At 36.2% G+C, this 20,228-nt stretch overlaps 1 protein-coding gene across 1 annotated transcript in view; it reads left to right on the top strand.

The window, feature by feature from the left end:
* LOC114648482 (gamma-aminobutyric acid receptor subunit rho-1-like) overlaps window positions 1-20,228 on the top strand; it is a 111,310-nt gene that overhangs the window by 62,262 nt on the left and 28,820 nt on the right. Inside the window, 3 exon segments of the mRNA XM_051924811.1 lie at window positions 5,089-5,151; window positions 7,023-7,129; window positions 14,446-14,513. Coding sequence (XP_051780771.1) covers window positions 5,089-5,151; window positions 7,023-7,129; window positions 14,446-14,513 — 238 coding nt within the window.

Raw genomic sequence — 20,228 nt, 5'->3', positions numbered from 1 at the left:
CACCGTGCCGCCCTAAGCTGAAATCAGAAATTGAAAAATCTGAATGTTCCACAGCAACATACCACTTATTTAGTGTGAAGAGTAATAGTATGCGAAAACAAGGAAAAAAGAAATGCATCAAGCAGAACACTATAGTTAATAGTTCCACAGTTTAGTTATATTATTTTCCAGAGCAGGAAGGCTCTTCATAAGAGGAGGATTACCTCAAAAAAGCTATTATTGATGTAGCCGAAGTTGTGCCATCTTGCACAAACACACTATAAATATACAGTTGATGAAATTCAGGATCATTCTATAGATGAAGGTCAAAGAATCCATCTCCAAACACTCAGCTTTACTGTGACCTTCAGAAAAAGCCCTCTAATGCCAAACATTGCAGTAGTATTTGCTAGAATATCTGAAGAATTTCCAGATTTTATGTTGCAGAAAAAAAAAAGTTTACATCAGCTAATTAAACAAAATGCATGCCTTCTTCTTTCAAGTTTAACCTCATTAAACACAATAAAACAAATTTCAAAACATCTAAAGATTCATTACTTCTAAAACTTAAGATATAATTAGAACCTGAAAAGTGATTACATACCAATGATTCCTACATTTTAGACTTAATGAAAAGAATCTGTATTAGTCTTTCAAAATAAAATAATTTTATTTGTAACAAATACAATGAAAAAATGCCAATTCACCACATTTACGTATCTTGAGAAAAGTACAAATCAATTCTGTATGTCTATTTCAATGTGTTAAAAATACCACACACACACAGTTTTAGGCTTTATAATAATCTAAGGCATATGACTGGATACAAAATGAAACTGTAGTACTGCTGACAAGTCAGGGGTTGACATCAGTGCTGAGTCAATGATAAACTACAATGCCAGCTGCAGGGAAACCTACCGAAGAAAAATACCAGAAACACAAAGTTCAGAATTAGATTAAGAAGCAATAAACCTTCTTAACCTGAGTCCAACATACATTTTTAATAATTTCAGTCAAACTAATTTTGTGCTACAGTCTATTAATTCGTGCTTCCTTTTCAATTATTAGAAAATATTCAAGTTGACTATATTCTAGCCCAGGGGTAGGCAACGTCAGTCCTGGAGAGCCGCAGTGGTTGGATGGAGAACTTCTGGCTGCTTTGTCTTTTACATCTTATTACTAAATAAGGAGCCATTAACACACTGAATGCAGCTGTTTAAGATTGAAATAAGCAATTAAGGGCGGGGAGACTTAACAAGCGAGACCACTAAAATGAAGCATCAAACTATCACTTAAGCAATAAGTGTTTCATCAGCAATAATTGATTGCTCATTAAGAAACTGGGTTGGAACAAAAACCTGCAACCACTGCGGCTCTCCAGGACTGACGTTGCCTACCCTTGTTCTAGCCTATTGTGTGGCTGAATCTGTGCTGGTTAGGCAGTGAGAAAAGTGTATAACAAAAATAAGGAAGTAAATGAACAGATTACTCCAGTAAAACTTATTTCAAACATACAGTTTATGTAATGATCAGTACATCCAGTTTTGTGAGTCCCCTTTTTCTATTATAAGGTCATGTGGGTCTAAGAGCCTATTGTAGCATTGTGCATGTAAGGCAAAAACTAGCTCTGCATGGGACTCCAAATATTTACCTAATACATACTCCCACCCTCAAACAAATTTATTCTTTATTTTACCAAGAGTAAGTTCAAATCAAGCCAAACATGTAATTTGTGTAAATTACTCTGCTGCTTAGAAAGGAAACCTGGACTTACTATGCTAGTCCACATCACAGTGTAGATTTCTCTAATCCATATTACTAACCGAGAATGCTAAACCGGATGATGGACGCAGGCACATCCGGCAATGGGCCGTAGCTGCAAAAAGACGTACTGCGCAGGCGCAAAAAGAGTCCGCGAGAGTTGGCTGAGGAGCCGAGAAAGGCAGACAAAAGAGGGCGAGAGAGGCGGATGAGGGGCCGCGAGAGGCGGACAAGACCACAGAAAAAAGGAGTGAGCACAGGAAAAATGGAGAAATGAGGTGCAACGAGCACCGAAAAAAGGGAAAGGCACATAAAAAAGTAGTCAAACGCAGGCAAAGCACGAAACACATTGCACACGAAACTAGACCCAAAAAAAAAAAAAAAAAAAAAAGAGGCTCGCGCACAACAGCATGCACCCCCCCCCCCTACAGGCACCGGACGGGACACACACCAAGAGGGGGATTCAACAAGCCCATGGAACACAAAAAAAAGAACACAAAACCACCCCACAGACCCTACAAGCAAGGGACGGGACACACACAAAGAGGGGGATTCAACAAGACACAGGAACACAAAAAGAAAGAAGACGCTCGCGCGACAACAATCCTCAACCCCCCCCCCCAAACACACACACATCCATAAGAAGTGACACCCAAAGCCACATATTCTAAAGTGAACATCAACACCTTCACACTAGACAGCATAGGTGTCAGCATTGGTGGATCTCCTTACAATAAAGCACTATTAACCGTTCAACTGCAGAAAAGGAAACATATTAACAGTGACTGCGATCCTCCTTATTACTTATCCATATTTCGCATGCTGAGAAAGAAACAAGTCATGAATACACGGTCACAGGTACAAAACGAAAAGGAAAGGATAACAGGAACAAACACACGAACACGAAAGAAACAACAAAATAGACGGCTATGCAGCATAGGTGGATCTCATTACAATAAGGCACTATTAACCGTTCAACCGCAGAAAAGGCTCCATATTAACAGTGAGTGCAATACTCCTTATTACTTATCCATATTTCTAAAAGAAAAAATGTCTCGACTCCAAAAACGCAAAGCTCAACTAAAGCTTCTAACTAACGATGTACCTAAAAGTAAAAACTTTATGAACTGCATTAGATCCTACAATAGTTCATTTGCTTTTGCATCTGCCGGAGTAAATATCAGGCCACCAAAAGGCAATGGCCCATACTGCTTTCGCATATGTGCACAAATACTGCATCGCATTGGAACAGTGCACCCTGAAACAAATCAACAACGCAAATATGCACAAATCTACATCCTAGATCCACATGACGCAAACTATCAATCAAAGTGCTGCATCGCAACAGGCACGGATTCAAAACGAAACACCTCCCGTCTCAGACATACGTTAATGGCAGCGAAGGCTACAACGGGCTTCTCACACAGCACAGGCAAATCGATTACAGCTCCAAAACAACACGTCCCAAATACTACACATGCAACAACGCGCCTCTCAAACGGCACAAGCAAAACATACACCAGGAAAATTCATTCGGATTTATGAATGTCATTTGCAATCATTGTCATTCAGTTCACTTCCCTGAAGAAACAACTGGCAATACAAGTTATACATTTACACGTTGTTGTCAAAAGGGTCAAATTAGACTGCCTTCTTTACATTCATATACTGAATATCTACAGAAGCTTATAACTGACAATGTACCTGAAAGTGAAATCTTTATCAACTACATTAGATCCTACAAATCGGTATCCACTATGAACATTAACGGTGGCACTGCACGTGACATCCGTCTTGAAAAAATGTTGTTTATTGATGAATGTTCAATGGCATGAAGTCACTTACTCAACACCATTCATAAACTTCTACAAACGTTTATGAATAATAATATTCGATTTGGAGGAAAGGTACTTTTATGAGGAGGAGATTTTAGACAGTGATTAGCTATTCTTCCAGATGCCATGCACTCAGCTATTGTTCAGTGCACCTTAAAATACACAGACAATTGGCATTGCTTTCAAAAGATACAGTTAGTAAAAAAGATACGATGTCCAGAACCAGATCATAACAATTGCTTATTACAACTGAGAGATGGTACACTCACCAATACAGATGGACTTCAGCCACATATTATTACAATTCCTCAAGCCTTTATCTGCGACGACTTAGTTACAGAGAGATTTGGAACAGCAATCTCATTAGACCAAATGCCCCTTTTAACACAACGCACTATATTATGTCCAAAAAATATTAATGTGGAAAACATAAATACCCAAGTCATTCCATTACTTCCTGGAGAGACACAACTCTTTCTAAGCTCTGACAAACTTGACTCTGATCACAACAATAACCATCTTAAATGACCTTACAAGTTCTGAGCTGGAATTACCTTTTACACTTAAACGGCGTGTACAAAGAAATTTTCAAATAAACCTTTACACTGTGCCACACACTTTATTGTTTGCTTTCTATTTGCATCATCTACACCGTCACACTATTCTATATCTCATTCATACATCACGCTCTTTGTCATTCCCAACACCAGGGGTTGGCGAGCGAAGCGAGCAGGGGGCAGAGCCCCCTAGTGTTTCTCTAATGTTAGACTCGATTTACAAATTTAGTCTAACATAAATGATTAATTAATCATCATTTTCTCATATATGCCCTACATAATTCACAATGTAAACCCTTTGTTAAGATTTGGTGAGATTTGGACTTTTTTTCTTAGATACATTTTTTCATTTGTTGTGAATGTTTTTAAAGAGATATTTTCAAAGAACATAGCTTTATGTGTTTTTTGGACTAATTCTTTAGTTCAAGAAAGATATTCACTTTCTTGTTACAGCATCACACCACAAATTTAGAGTCTTTGCATTTTGTTAGTGAGTTGCCTGGATGCACTGCACAATCTCAAAGGCTCTGCTATTCTTGTTAGTTAGTCTTATGTTAGATATTCTTTTTAATGACTAGTTTTCCACGTCTCAATTTGGTCGACCATGGACTTTATTCACATTAAACCATAACAGGATTCCTGTGTATTAGTTTACATTAATACAATTGTCAATTAATTGTTAGTGAGACTTTGAGCTGGAGTGCTCTTCTGCTAATACAGTAAATAATGATCACTGTTGATATGGAGGTTATTTGGAAGTATCTTAGGTACAATGCATTTGACCTGTCAGTTTTGCTCATATTGATGTTAATCTATGGTTTAAATTGATAGTTAATCATTGAGTAACCAAATTTGAATTACATGAAAGCTAACAGGGTAACTAAAACTACAACAGAGTATAACATGAAGCTGGGTCTTTATTCTAATCATCCTTGTAATTGTTATGTTTATTATAGGCTACGCAGGCCAAGAAGAGAAACGCAAAAAGATGACGAAGCAGCAGCACATAAACTGGGCAGGTAAAATATTCAGATTTTAATTCTATGACCAATTAAGTCATTTAGGTAAATGTGTCAAAAGAACACCAATAAATTAAGTTTTTGTATGGCATCTTTCAAAGAGAACACAAGATGTTTTACAAAGCATTCAAAATGCAGTTTAAAGAAAAAATGTAGTATCATACAACATAATTTAAATACATTTTTAAAAAATCCTGTAAAGGCCGAAATAAACAGATGTGAAAAATAAAGCAGCAACAGTTTAACAATAACAGCTGCACAGAAAAGTTAACATCAGTGCAGTATGTGCAGAATAATTCTTTCTGAAATAAAATAAAAAAGAAGGAAATGTTGGTGTTTAGGTGTGACATGTAAGTTAGCTTTGATGGAAAATCAAAGACAAATCTACGGATGGGCAACAGACTGGCATCATCAAACATAATATGGTGTTGTAAAGAAAAAATACATTTTTTACTTTCATTAAGATTCCTTACAGGTTACAGGCTTGCCGTGCTTACTATAATAGAATTGAATGAACAGATAATTCACACTTATTTGTGTTTATGAGTTGATAGTTGCTAATGAATGGTAGGTACAGTACAAATGCTATATTGTTACCTATTCTTTACTAAGGTGAAGCTACTGGCCAGAAACTCTCTGTTATCCTGCCACAGGCAGTTGAGTAAATAGTATGTGATTTTATAGTTTATCATCCTTGGTGTTATGGCTATCTTATTCCATTATGCCACCTTCTCACCCTTCTCACCAAAACAAATGGTAATTTGTTCCCAAAAGAGATTTACTTTTATGCTTTTGCTTGCCTTTTAATATGTAAGCAAAGGCTGTGAAAATACAGATGTTCTAAGTTATTATATTTCAGTTTTCTCCATAACCTAATAAGTGGTCAGAAGAAACAAATAGCGTGTATGTTATGAATGTCATTGCTTTCCATTGGTGGCAGAGGTGCTTGGCATAGTGGTTAGCATAGTTGTCATACATCTTCAGAATCCTGACTTTACATCCTAACACAGCACAGTCTATATAGAATATAGGATATATGGGTTGGGATAACTGGTAACTCAAAAAATGTATGTGGGTGTGTGCGTGTGCCTTACAATGATCTGGTACCTAATTTGGGGTTTGATCCTTCCTTGCATCTGAGGCTGTTAGGACTCTGGTTTTCCTAACAAAGAACTGATTCAAAAATGGATGACAGTTAAGAAAGAAAAAAATATGAATATTAAAAAAGCACTGAACAAATTGTTCTCGTTCTGAGATGAAATAATGGCAATAGATCCCATTCCTGAACAGAAGCATAACCATATAGATAACATAATTAGTCCAGTTAGTCTCTGAATGACATTAAAAGTTTAGAAGTGGTAGTAAAGGAATTTGAGTAGCTGCTAAAGTACACATGTAAACTTAACTCCTCAAGTGGAAAAGCAAAAAGAATTAAAGTTTTTGGTTCAAGCATCAGGTTATTCCTTATATGGAAATACAGTGTACAATGTAACTTATTTTACCATGATATGTGTTGTGACATTTACATAATAGATTAACTAAATGCCTTTCATATTTAGCTCAATGGTGAAAATAGTCTGTCCTTTAGGTTAAACCTTTCGACTAAACTTCAGATTTTCTATCTGCTGTGTTTCAACATGTCTGATGCAATGTGCATTAAAATACTGCCCTATATTAGAATAAAATGTTGCATATTTGGCTTTTCAAAAGTAGCTCTTTTAACTTTGGTCATTCAAATATGATGCATGTTTTTAGTATTCTTAGACTGGATATTAATTGTGAGTAGAGCACATTGGCAATGAAATTTAATATAATAAACAGACCATTACTACTGACAATCATCAATAACATCATTTTTTTTCTTTCTTCAGTCCCATCCTAAAAAGAAGTCCTGATATAACAAAAGCTCCACTTACAAAATCTGAACAACTCCTCAGAATAGATGATCATGACTTCACAATGAGGCCTGGATTTGGAGGTAAGCAACAGAATGTCCAAATGTACAGTAGCATCACACTTCTGGAAACTTCCTCTGAATATGTTCTTTCACTTTCAATGTATAGTTGTTTTTGATTATGCTGTTTCCAGAAACACTTGACTACCACAACCTATCGAAAATAAACAGATCATGGTCCTCATCCATTGGCGGATTAGGTTCAGCATGCCGAGTGATCTTCTGTGCTTTAAGAGTGACTTTGTACACTTTTTATAGTTATAATGTGAAAAATCTAGTTTCACTTTCTTAGCAGTTTGCAGAAAAGAGGAAGGAGGTTAGATTTTTAAATTCTTTTAGAACTGTATCAGGGAATTAAAGCTCCTTTAGGAAAAAAAGATAAAGGACATGGTCAAAGGATGGGCTAGAAATGCAAATGAAAGAGAAGACTAAAGAAAACCATTAAACTAAAACCAAAAAGCTAAGCAGAAATTAAGCACTTAAAGAAGACTGGAGCCAAAGAACTTAAACTAACTGTGAATTTCCCCCTTACCGTTCTCCTGTGAAGTATGTTTGTGCTGGATCTGATTAAGACAAAGATACAGAAGCAGTGGGCTGACATCAGGATAAGATGACGTCTGAGCCTTGTGACTTTCCCCATGAAATTCTGAAATTATGCATTAAGTTTTTTGTATAGTTTAGGTCTTTATATTACAAAAAAGAAACAACAGAAAATCCAGAGGAAAGCAAATACACTGATTCCAGGACTGAGGGGTTTGAGCTTTGAAGATAGATTAAAGTATTTAAACATTTTCAGTTTAAACAAACTGAGATTAAGAGGTGACACAATTGAAGTGTTTAAAATTATAATGGGAATTAGTACTGTAGATCCCCAGCTATTACTTTAAAATGCATTCTTCAACAAGAACATGAGGACAAGTTTAGAAACTTGTTAAGGGCAGATTATAACAAATGTTATAAAGCGTGTCTTCATGCAATGACCCATAGACACATGGAATAAATTAACAAGTAGTGTGGTATAGGGTAGGTTATAAGGAAACTTCAGATGTCAACTTGATGATATTTTGGGCAATCTATGTGAATAGGGTGAATGAACTTGTTGAACAGCCTGTTTTTGTCTCAGTTGTTCTAACGTTCTAATGAGCATAGCAACTGCAAACAATATGGTCGTGGCCATGCAAAATGGTCAGACGTGAAACTTCAAAAACAGGAACAAAATTACATTAAGGTGATATCACCAGAGTGAATTGAGTACCTCCTATCCCCTGGCATATTTAGACAGCACAATTTTGGTTTGGGGGTTTTTTGTTTTTTTGACAGTAAAATACGTCTAGTTAAGTAGGCCAGGACTACACCTTCATTCAGTGATATATTCAGAATTTCTATGAAAATACCAGCTAACTGATTGCTTGATTTGTAAATTCCAATATTCCACCCTGACCAGATTATTTATGGGTGTTGAGTCATTAAAATTCTTCTTATATCATCCATAGGAATTAAGAAAAATGAATGATTCAGTGTTGCAAGTACTTGATTAGGACGAACTGTATTGTCACAATCAAAGTAGGTGTAGAAAGTGTTAGGCTAAGCAGGAAGATAAAATATGCATGATATTGGATGAGACTTTAGTTTATAATGCATAAGCATCTGTATGCATTCCCATAGTTCATGAGTGTTTCTGTATAAAGTACAATATCTTGTTTATTCTGGCATTGACATTTAACAACATTAATTGTATCTCTGAGCAACTATATTTCTTATGTGTTTGTTTATCATGGATTTGAAATGTGTTATTGCAAGCCTTTGGTAAATTATCAGTATCTCTGTTAACAAAACAAACCAATTGCTTTTGTAAACACACAATTATCCAATACTGTCTGATCAATCTGGCTGCCAACCATTACATACTCTCATATACTCACACTTACTCTTATCTTACTAATATAGTGTGTATTTAGAGGTATCCTCAGAGCCACATGTTTGGATGTGAGAGGAAACCAGTATGCCCTAACATAATCCACAAAAAGTGGGAAATACGTTAAAAATACACACATTGCCTAACCCATATTGACAGTTGTGACGGAGGCCATTGTGCCATTATGTCACCACATAGTTCCATTTTCTAACTGTTGTATAACCATCTTATTTAGGGTCCTAGGGTGTAGGTGCCTGTCCTCACAGCACAGGAATCAATCCTTGATATCCATTAAAGGGTACAATATAAACATGTTTAAAAATAGATTTTCAAATTAATTTGTTTATTTGTCAGATTTGGTTTTCATGTAGATATAGAGACACTGAATTTAAAGGCAGGGGCATTGTAAATATAATCAATTTTTTAGGTGTGTGAATAATTGCTTTCTTTTTAAAATAATGATTAGTTTAAATTTCAACAGCATTTTACTTTAGAATTAACATTCTCTGCAAACTGATAGTTAAAGTCAGTAAAATGAAGACAAATTCTTACAGTGGTACACTGTAGCATAACTAGTAAATTATGTCACTTTAAATAAGAAATTTCAAAAATTGCACAATTTGTCACAGAGACTTTGGAAAATGTCACCAAGTCTTAATATGATATTTAATTTCCTGCTTGTCATTCCATATTAAAGAAACAAATTAGTGAAACTTGTGATAAAATGGTACTTTGCATATCTAGAGCTTTAGAATATATACCAACCCACAAAGTACGGGGATTAAATTTCAAGTTAAGTGTATTCTGTTTAAAGGTAAAGCTAATCTGAAGAGAAATTTGCAAAAGCAACGTTTATTGATGTCGCTTATTTATTTTCATGAATACTGGGATATGTTTTTATAAAAAACTTTTTCAACAATATGGAGTTAACCTTTTTCATCATAAGTACTAATAATTAAAGTAATTACTATTTTAAAATTCCATTGGTATGTCCAGCTTCATTTAGAAAAGGTTTATAATACTTACAATAATGGAAAGGTTCTGCCCTGCCATCTTTAGCCTGGTTTTGTTGGTCAGTATTACAGAAGCACACTGTAGTAATTTAGAAATGTCAGTTAACTAGAAAGTACAGTATACCTTTGAACCCTGTGAGAAAACTAGGCTTCTATGCTGAACAGGCTGTTCATCCCAGACTTTCCTACTTATTGATGTTTTCTTCAGTGTTAGTTACATTTCATGGAAAATGTTGCAAAATATAAATATGAACAAATAATGGTCCATCCTTCTTACAAAATATCTTCCACATGAGCAAGATTTTAATGAGCTAAGTCTATACAGAGGAGTGTTAGGAACTAAATTTTATTAGTCTAACTTACCTCTTAGTTATTCAACATAAGGTTTATGACATTATTTATTCTTAACTGGGTGGAGTGGTGGTTCTGGTAATTGGAAGGTTGCCGGTTTGATTCCCATAAATGCCAGAAGTGACCGTACTCCATTGGGCCCTTGAGCAAGGCCATTAACCTGCAATTGCTTCTTTCTGGGTATGACATTAATCTGCATCCAGCCCTGCAAGCAGGTCCTCCAGCTTACAGGGAAAACTTGGAGGTTGGTGGCAGGATTGGCACTCAGATTGATCCAGTGTGGTGCTAAGGTGTCACCCACTACACTTGTGTTCCAATCCAGGTGGTACGTTATGTGGTGGATTTAGCAACGTGTTATCAGCACATGCTCTGTCTCTCTCTTAGTCTTTTTGCTACTTTAAGTATTCAGGTTCTTGAAGTAAATCCCAACCTGACATGTTTTGTACCAATTCTTTATCATGGTCCTGCCTTTAAATTTCTAGTTGTATTTCATAGTGTTCTGTCCTCCTCTATTCTGAAGACCACCTCACTGCGTTTGTTTTGGTCCAGAGCCTCCAAGAGCAGGCATTCGCCACAGGGGAGCTAAAAAAACAGGTGCTGATGTTGTGTTTGATGCTTAGCCTAAAGTGCAGATTCTCATAGACAAAGAATGTGCACACTTGAAGTTGGTGGATGAAATAACCTTCTGACACAAGACCTTCCTAAAACACACATATTATTGTAATATCTCTTTAAGGTAAATCAAATAGAAATCGAATGATCTTCCTTTTCTTTTTTCATCTTTATCAGAGTTTTGTAAATCATGCCCTCAGTTAAATGTGTCACCTCTGTAGTCAGAGGTGTTTTTATATCTCAGACACATAATATCACCTCTAACTAAAACATGTCTACCCAAAACTAGACCCAGGTGCAAAATTGTTTGCTTCTCACTTGGAGGCCCTGGCTTTACAGCCAGATTTTTGTGTGAGAACAAGAAACTAAGAGGAGTGAGAGCTTGAGTGGTTACTTATTGGTGGAAAACCCTCACTTAACCTGTGAATTTTCTATCTGTAAAAAAAGTAGTACTTTTGTTCTTGTGAAGTTCCTTCTGCAAAAGATGCATACACATTGAGAAACAAATGAAAGGCTTCAAAGATTGTGGAACATGCATTACTATGAAGTCATGGAAGCTTAAGGTATTGAATCACTAAGCTTAGGGAGCGTAACTACTTCTGACAATGTGCCTTATTTTATTTTAAACATTTTAATATTTTAGTTTCTGAAATTTAAACTGATTTATTAGTAAGACAAGTAAAAAGTGTCAGTTGCAGACAAACATCTAATATCTAATACATTTTCAGGAGGAAAGTGTAAACAATTCTACAATATGCATAGGGGAAAACAAAAAGAAAGGCTTACGGACATTTTCTTGACAATCCAAGTGATATGATGTCTACAATTAACAGCCTTTCTGACCCCTTTTCAGCTGCTTCAAGGATTTAAAGCATCTTGCCTGATAAGCTTAGTCTGCATTCAAAACCTGCAAGACAAACAGCTGTTGGAATTCGTGATCTGTTGTGACCTATTTGTTTGAAAACATCTGGAAGAGGTGAAATGACCTTGATGTTGCAGAAAAAATGTAGTATAATTTAGTGTAGTTCAGCTTAGGCTTCTGAGGTTTTAAAGTAGCCAATATTATATGTAAATAGTGACAACAAAAGAAACATGATGGGGCAGTATGTTGTATTAAATCAGTTCATGCTAGTTATTTCTTAGTGAATATTGTTAAAATAAATTTAGTACACATAATTTGTTTTTTGCATATTAGCAGGATTAGCTAATATCTAAAATGCATGGTCAGATGCATGCTCAGTAGTATCTTTGCAGTGAGCCCAAGTTTGAATTTGTGCTTTTTCCAAAGGAGAGGAGAAGCCATGTGTCCACATGTTAACTATTAATATGATACTTCAATAGAAAATGTGTTTTTAAATAAGACTGAATTTAAAAAGTATTTCAAGAATATATATTTTTCTGGTATCCATCTTTCATCAGAATTGCATTTTCTGACTCAGACTAAGACAGCCAATCCACTTCCATGTATATCTCTCCTTTGTCATAAATGAATTCACTAAATTGAAACATCATTTAATATCTCTAGGGTCAAAGTTGAATTTAACTATTTCAGGTTTTCTTAAATGTTTAAGGTTCTTGAAGATTGTCTGTAGCTATTGAATCACTACTTAACAAAAGAGAGCAAAAGAAGAATAATTACAAATAACCTGCTTCAAATATAGTGAACTACATTGAAATAGAATTAGTACTGTATATCCAGAGTCAGATGCACTAATGAGTAAAAGCTGGAATAAAAACAAGTGTTAGATTATTGCATTGCAGAATTACATCTCGTAAATTGCAGCTTGCCTGTACGTAACTAGTACTGACTCTCCTAGTATTTTATGTGCAAAGCTTAATAAATATGTTGTGGAGTTAAGTAATAGAGGATTATGTGTACTTAATAATATCACTTTAATTATTTTGTTTCTTCAATTTACTATTCTGCTTTTTGTAATCAATACATTCTGCTGCAGGTTGGCACCATGTCAGCCCCTTCCTGGACTCAACCCTTTAAGGTTATGCTGACCAGCCTATCTGTAAAGTATAACAAGATTATTACTGTTATGTTTTTGCCTTACTGCTTTGTGCAATTTGCAGAGTTAAAGAAACATTCTTTTAGCCTGTGACGTTAGGTGCTCTTCTACAAAACAGGGTGCTAATGTCACCACACTGTGTAATTTGCTGACCTTTGCATTTTAATCTGTGCCACAGAATCTGCTGGAAATGAACATCTAATTGCAAACTAGAGTAACAGGTACAGTGTTCCTTCTTCAGGCCAGCTTCATTCTCAGCTCAATCTATGAATATGAGCTGATCAGTCAAACTGCAAAGCTTAAAAATAAGCAGTGCCTTGTACCATAGTAAAGAAATGTTGTGGTAGCCTGGGAAGCTAGAGCCATTCTTCTTTAGCATAGATTTGTAGCATTGTGACAATAAGGGAAGCTGGCTCCATTTGTACCATACTTCAATTAAGAGCAATCCCTCTGTTTCAGTTGGTACCTCCACCACAAATTTCACATCCTGAGTCAGTTCTTGACACTGTCTCATACAGACTCTGGGGTTTGTTAGGTAACATCGAAATACAGCAGTTTTTATCAGTAAAGTAAAACATAACTCCTGAAACACTATTTAATATAAACTTAAGCTTATTCTTAAAAGACGTAATACACATAATTATAACAATGCTAGATTTTGCAAATACACAACAACAGAAGAACATTAAAACAAGTGCACTTGAATCAGTTCATTTCTCCCTTTCCAAGCTTATGTTTTATGTCTCCCTCCTCTTGGTATAGGCTTCTCAATTTCCCAACTTTCTACTCTTCTCTTAATTATGCATACTTTTCAACTTTACAAATTTCCCTTATGTATATGCACTTTGTGATGGCCAGTGTGATTTTTTTATTCTTGTGTGTGCTGAACCAATAGCATCACTTGAAGAGAGGCCCACCGAATCAACCAGCTAATTAAAAGGGTAGGCTCAGTTATGGGATGCATTCTGGACCCTCTGGAGGTGGTATTGAAGGAGAGAATTATAAAAAAAACTGAGTGCCACTATGAGCAATGCTGCACATCCAGTCTCTGACACATTAACACTGAGTACTTTCAGACAACAAATTTTTCAGCCAAAGTGTGTCAAGAAACGCTACTGGAGCTCCATTATACCAACGGCAGTATGCCTGTGTGATGCCTCACTGTGACACAGTACTCCCACATAATGCCTTGCTGTGACTTTTTCTTTCTTTTACATTTTCTTCCTTTTTAGTCATTCTGGTGTGTGTGTATATCTATCAGTCTATCTATGGAGTTTGCAAAACAGCAGAATGTTTTACACTGTTTCTAAACATTTTATTTTAATAAGTCAACATTTGCAGTATATACTGATGGCAGATGTTTCAACACTTCTGTTTATGTAAATTCATTAAACTGTCTTGGATCTGCTCTGAAATTTCATGGATTAATTTTAGGTCCTGCAATTCCTGTTGGTGTCGATGTGCAAGTAGAAAGTATTGACAGCATTTCTGAAGTTGATATGGTAAGCTGCATAAATAAATTATTTCCTTTTCCACATGTTTAGATTAAACAATTTACATATAGGTGAAATGTAATTTGGTGCAATTAATTTTAATGATATTAAAGTAATTTGTATTTTTTCCTGTCTGAACTGGACAGCTTGACGGCTGTTATGCATCTATATTGAGTTTCTATGTTCTTACATTTTTCTGATGTTTCCTACTACAGTCCAAAAACTTGCAGATATATTATTAACTTTTCTTTGTCCAGTATGAGTGTGAGGTTATGTTATTATGCATGCAAAATTGAACTACTGTCCAGTCTAAAACAATTTCAAGATCATGAGTGTTAGAATATTTGGATTTACTCAGTAATTATTTTTGTCATGCTTATATCAGTATATTGTTTCTGCCTGAGCTGCCTCAAAAGCTTGCAAATTGTAATCTACTCAGCTATCCAATACAAAGTGTCCTTTTGCTTCACTTCTCTTTGTATTCATAAATGCCTAACACAGCATATTACTCTACTACTAACAATATAAGGATTAGTAAGGCATTTTTACTGTGTGATGTAATGAACAAATCAAATCTAACCTGACCAGCACTATGCCTTTGAATAGCTGTATACAATGTATAAAGAAAATACATCAGGCAACTGTGCACATTTATTTCACTGCCAAATTTCAGATACCAATTTTTATGCTTTAACAGTGACCTACTAAAAAGTAAGTTTTAACATTTCACACCAAGCTGAAGGGAAGGTATTTTGGGAATTTGCTTAGAATAAAATTTAACCACAGCTCGTGACGATAGGTGAGGTTTGGAATGAATATTAACCACCTCCACTCCCTCCTCACCATTGACTAGTACAATGTCTGCATGACTGTTGTCTCTGCCTGTCTATCTCCTGTTCTCTTCTTCCCTTACTTATGAACAAGATCCCAAGATACTTAAACTCTTCTGCTGTGGCAGTACCTCATTGCCTCACCGCCAATTCCTGCTGAGAACCATGACCTCGGACATGGAGGTGCCGATCCTCATCCCAGGCGTATCACACTTTTGTCTAAAGTCACAGCTCAATGAAGCCAGCAGGACCACATCATCTGCAAAAAGCAGAGATGTGATCCTGAGGCCAGCAAATTGGATCACTTCCACTCCTTGGCTGCACCTAGAAATTCTGTCCATAAAAATTATGAGCAGAACTGGTGACAAAGGGCTGCCCTGGTGGAGTCCAACATCCACCGGGAATGAGTTTCACTTTGATTGTACAGGGACTGTATAGCCCTCAACAGCGGCCCTGCAACCATATTTCTGAGGTATCCCCCACGGCACAACCTGAGAGACACAGTCATTTGCTTTTTCTAAGTCCACAAAAGACATGTAGACTTGGTCATACTCCCATGAACCTTCCAGCGAACTCTTCTTTTATCATCCTTGTGAAGGTAAAAAGCTGGTCCAGTGTTCTGTGCACAGGACAAAATCCACATTTTTCTACCTGAATCCATGGCTCGACCTACAGCCATATCCTCTGTTCCAGAACCTTGGCGTAGTTCTTCCCTGGGAGGCTGAGAAGTGTGATCCCCCTAAAGTTGGTCCCTTCTGGACACCATTCTTAAAAATGGGGACCACCCCTCCCCCAAAGCCTCCCACCCCACCCCTGTAAGTCAATCCAGAGGCACTGTCCCCAACCTCCACGCAGTGCTGAAAAGGTGTGTCAGCCAATACAGCCCAACAACATCCAGAGCCTTTAAGAACTCTGGGTGAATATCATCCAACCCCTGGAGCCTAGCCACTGTGGAGTTTTTTAACTGCCTCAGCAATTTCAGCTCTAGTGGTTGGTGAGCCCATCAAATATAAATGGATAAGGATAATATCCACATAAAACACTATATAAAGATAAATACAGGATACATAAGGATTTGAAATATAAAAAGACAAAAAGGCCAGGTCGAATTAGGGAGCATGCCCTGGGACAGTGCGTTAAAATACAAACATACAGATGCTACAAGAAAACTCTGAACAAGTAAGCATTTAAATATGGCTGTTGTTAGACTAAGAGTCTAAGAGTATTGCTGAACAGAGTTTTGACACTCTAGCAAAATGCAACCTCTGCATTTTTCTATAAGTATGTATAGGTTTGCACCACTAGTGGATTTATACATGCCCTTTGTGGATGAGAAGTTGTTACTTTCATCTGAAGTAATGAAGATATCATCTGAAATAAGATGGGAAATTTATCAAAATTAGCACACTATATTTGTGAAAATAGAAAAATTTCCAACTACAGTATCTCCAAAAAATAGAATACCAGCTGCAGCTTATTACAAAACAGGCACAGAGCTGATGTTAACAGTCAACCGTGTTAAACATTTTCTGTTCAACATATTCCAAAGCAAAGATGTGACACTTTCAGGGTTTTACTTCCTTCTGTAAAAATAATTCTTACTTTTTGTAAAGTTGTAAGGCATTTGTCATCTGCATTATGTGTCACTTATTCTATAACTCATAATGACACCCTATGATCTTTCTCATTTAAGTCAAACATTTAAAGCAGCACCCTGGTGTACTGTATGTTTATCTGCTGCAGTCAGGAAATACATAATCTTCTTTCTTCTTATCACAAATATTTTTGATTGATACTGTGCATATGGAATTAATTTAGTCTCATCCTTACTAGAATGCTAATTAAAAACAAACAGCTCTTTTTCTGACACAGAGCAATATTCTAAATACTTTGAGCCTGTGAACTTTGGAAGCGTCCTTTAATAAATTGTATAATAGCCCCACAGATTTCTTGCAGCACTAGGAATTTTCTTCATTCTATTAAAAAATTAAATACTAGCCCCGTGCCTTTCTGCCAGTCACAATCCTAAACAGTCTGCTCCTGCCTAGAGCTGACTTTGGCATTCAAAATAAGTAAACTGATTTGTGCTTAAGAAGATATTAATTTTGCCAAAGGATACTACATAGCAACAAATATTACTGTGCTGCTTCCATTCAGCAACACAGAAATGCACTGAACGTAAAGAGAAAGAAAAAATTTAAAAAACACAGTGGTTAGTAGTGTTTACTCCCATATGTTAAATTATAAAGCCTTTCTGATTTCAAAAATAAACCAGTACTACAGATGAGTGTTAGAGAAGGAACTTTGCTAATTGAAGTTAAGCTCCATCTTTATCTAGCACTATAACGATGGTTAACTTTAAACACAAATCACAATTTTTTATTTGCATTTTTCTGATTTTTTCCCTTGATATACAATGTAAAAGAAGATACACCCTCTTACAGTTATATGGTTTTATGTATCAGGACATAATAAAAAAAAATCTGCTTCTTACAAGGTTGTAAAATTTAAATCTAACCTCAAGTGTAAAACAACACACAATAGATTCCACCATGTCATTTATTTAACAAAAATTAACCCAAAATGGAGAAGCCATGTGTGAAAAATGTAATAGCTTGTTGAACAACCTTAGCAGTAATAACTTGAAGTAATCTTTTTTTGTATGACTTTATTAGTCTCTCACATTGTTGTGGAAGAATTTTGGCCCACTCTTCTTTACAATATTGATTCAGTTCACTGAGGTTTACGGGCATTTTTTATGCAGAGCTCTCTTATGGTCCCGCCACAGGGTTTCAGTCAGGTTGAGGTCTGGACTTTGACTCGGCCATTGCAACAACTTGATTCTTTTCTTTTGCAGCCTTTCTGTTGTTGATTTGCTGGTGTGCTTGTGATCACTTTCCTGTTGCATGACCCAATTTCGGTCATGCTTTAGCTGTCGGAGAAATGGCCTCACATTTGACTCTAAGATACTTTGATATTCAAATGAGTTCATGGTCGACCAAGTGACTGAAAGGTGTCCAGGTCTTGTGGCTGCAAAACAAAACCAAATCATCACCCCTCCACCACCATGCTTGACAGTTGGTATGAAGTGTTTCTGCTGATATGCTTTTGGTTTTTACTAAATGTGGCATTGTGCATTATGGCCAGACATCTCTACATAGGATTTGTCTGTCCAAAGGACATTGTTCCAGAAGTCTTATTGTTTGTTCAGATGCTCTTTGTAAATCCAAGCCATGCTGCCATGTTCTTTTTTAGAAAGAAGAGGCTTTCTGCTGGCAACACCTCCAAATAAGCCATACATGCTCAGTCTTTTTCTAATTGTACTCTCATGAACTTAACATTTAACATGCTAACTGAGGCCTGTAGAGTCTGAGATGTAGCTGTTGGTTTTTCTGCAATTTGTGTGAGCATTGCTGACCTTGGGGTGAATTTGCTGGAACTTCCACTCCTGGGAAGATTGGCAGCTGTCTTGAATGTTTTCCACTTATGAATAATCTTTCTCACTGTAGAATGATGGACTTCAAATTGTTTGGAAATGGCTTTATAACCCTTCCCAGATTGATGGGCAGCAGCAATTGCTTCTCTAATATCATTGCTGGTATTTTTCCTCCTAACACACACCTGAATCCTCCAGACCAGCAAACTGCCAGAACTTTTGCTTTTATAGAGATGGTCACACTTGCTGATGATCAATTAATCAAGTGCTTTTAAATCAGTAGCCTCTGGCTGCTACTTACCTTCTTAATTCCTATAGAAGCAGTAAGGGTGTATTTAATTTTTCACACACTGCTTCTGTGTTTTGGCTTAGTTTTTGTTAAATAAGTAAGGACAGTATAATATGTTATGTTATTGTTCATCTGAGGTTGTATTTACCTAATTTTAGGACCGGCTAGAGACCAGATGTTTTTTTTTTTTGCCCTGATTCATAAGACCTTAGAATTGAAAGAGGGCGTACTTTATTTTTCACATGACTGTGCTTAAGTAATGGGTGGTAAAGTATTAAGAACTGCTGCCTTAGAGATCTGGGTTCAAATCCTTTGCCAGGTGCTATGTGGAAACAGTTTTTATGTTCTCCCAGTGTCCTCAGTTGTTGATAATTGTAAACTGGCTTTATGTAAATATATATGATTGAGCCTTTTGTAGACTGGTGTTCCGTCCTAGGTTGTTTCTCTGATTTGTACACTTATATAGTAAACCATGGGTTTAGTGTTTTCAGACATCAAGTCTAGGTCTCCCTCTCCGCTGAAACATGTCATTGTGATAATCAACATGGCTGAAGAGCATTATAAAAGGGAAGCTTGGCATCAGCATTGACATATTCTTTGCCACGTTATGAGGCAGCTGTTCTTGGATCTTTTTTTTTTTTTAAATGAGCCACACCGGCAAGAGACAATGAAATGGAGAGCCATACTTTACAAATCAACAAAGATTATATTTAGCAAATATCTCCACTTTTGTTTTCTGTATCAATATTTTGCCTGTACAGTATACAATATGTTTATTAGACTACAATATACCATGCTCAGGTTAACAGCCAACATAAATTAAAATTGAAACAGATCTGCTCTATTAGTAACATATAAGTGGAAGTGTGTATGTTTCTGCTTGACATTTGTGATGTATTTTTTGTCTGTAGTGGAAACTATATTTGTTACTTCAATGTGTGTCGGTCACTCTTGTTCTTTGTTCTAATTTTATCATGTTTTTTGTGTAAAATGTGGATTCACAATTACATTGTATGTTCTAACAAAAAAGGACATTACTTTTGCAAGCCCTGTTTCAATTTAGGAAATTATGTTTTACAGAACATGCTCTACAAGTGACCAATACCATTCTGAGTTTACCTTTCAGTCTGCAGCTAAACAATTTCACTTTACAGCTTAGGCCACACAGC

This window comes from Erpetoichthys calabaricus, chromosome 3 (assembly GCF_900747795.2).
Source record: "Erpetoichthys calabaricus chromosome 3, fErpCal1.3, whole genome shotgun sequence".
Taxonomy (NCBI): Eukaryota; Metazoa; Chordata; class Cladistia; order Polypteriformes; family Polypteridae; genus Erpetoichthys; species Erpetoichthys calabaricus.
The sequence above is the reverse complement of the archived record's forward strand: the minus strand, read 5'-3'. Positions and strand labels throughout refer to the sequence as shown.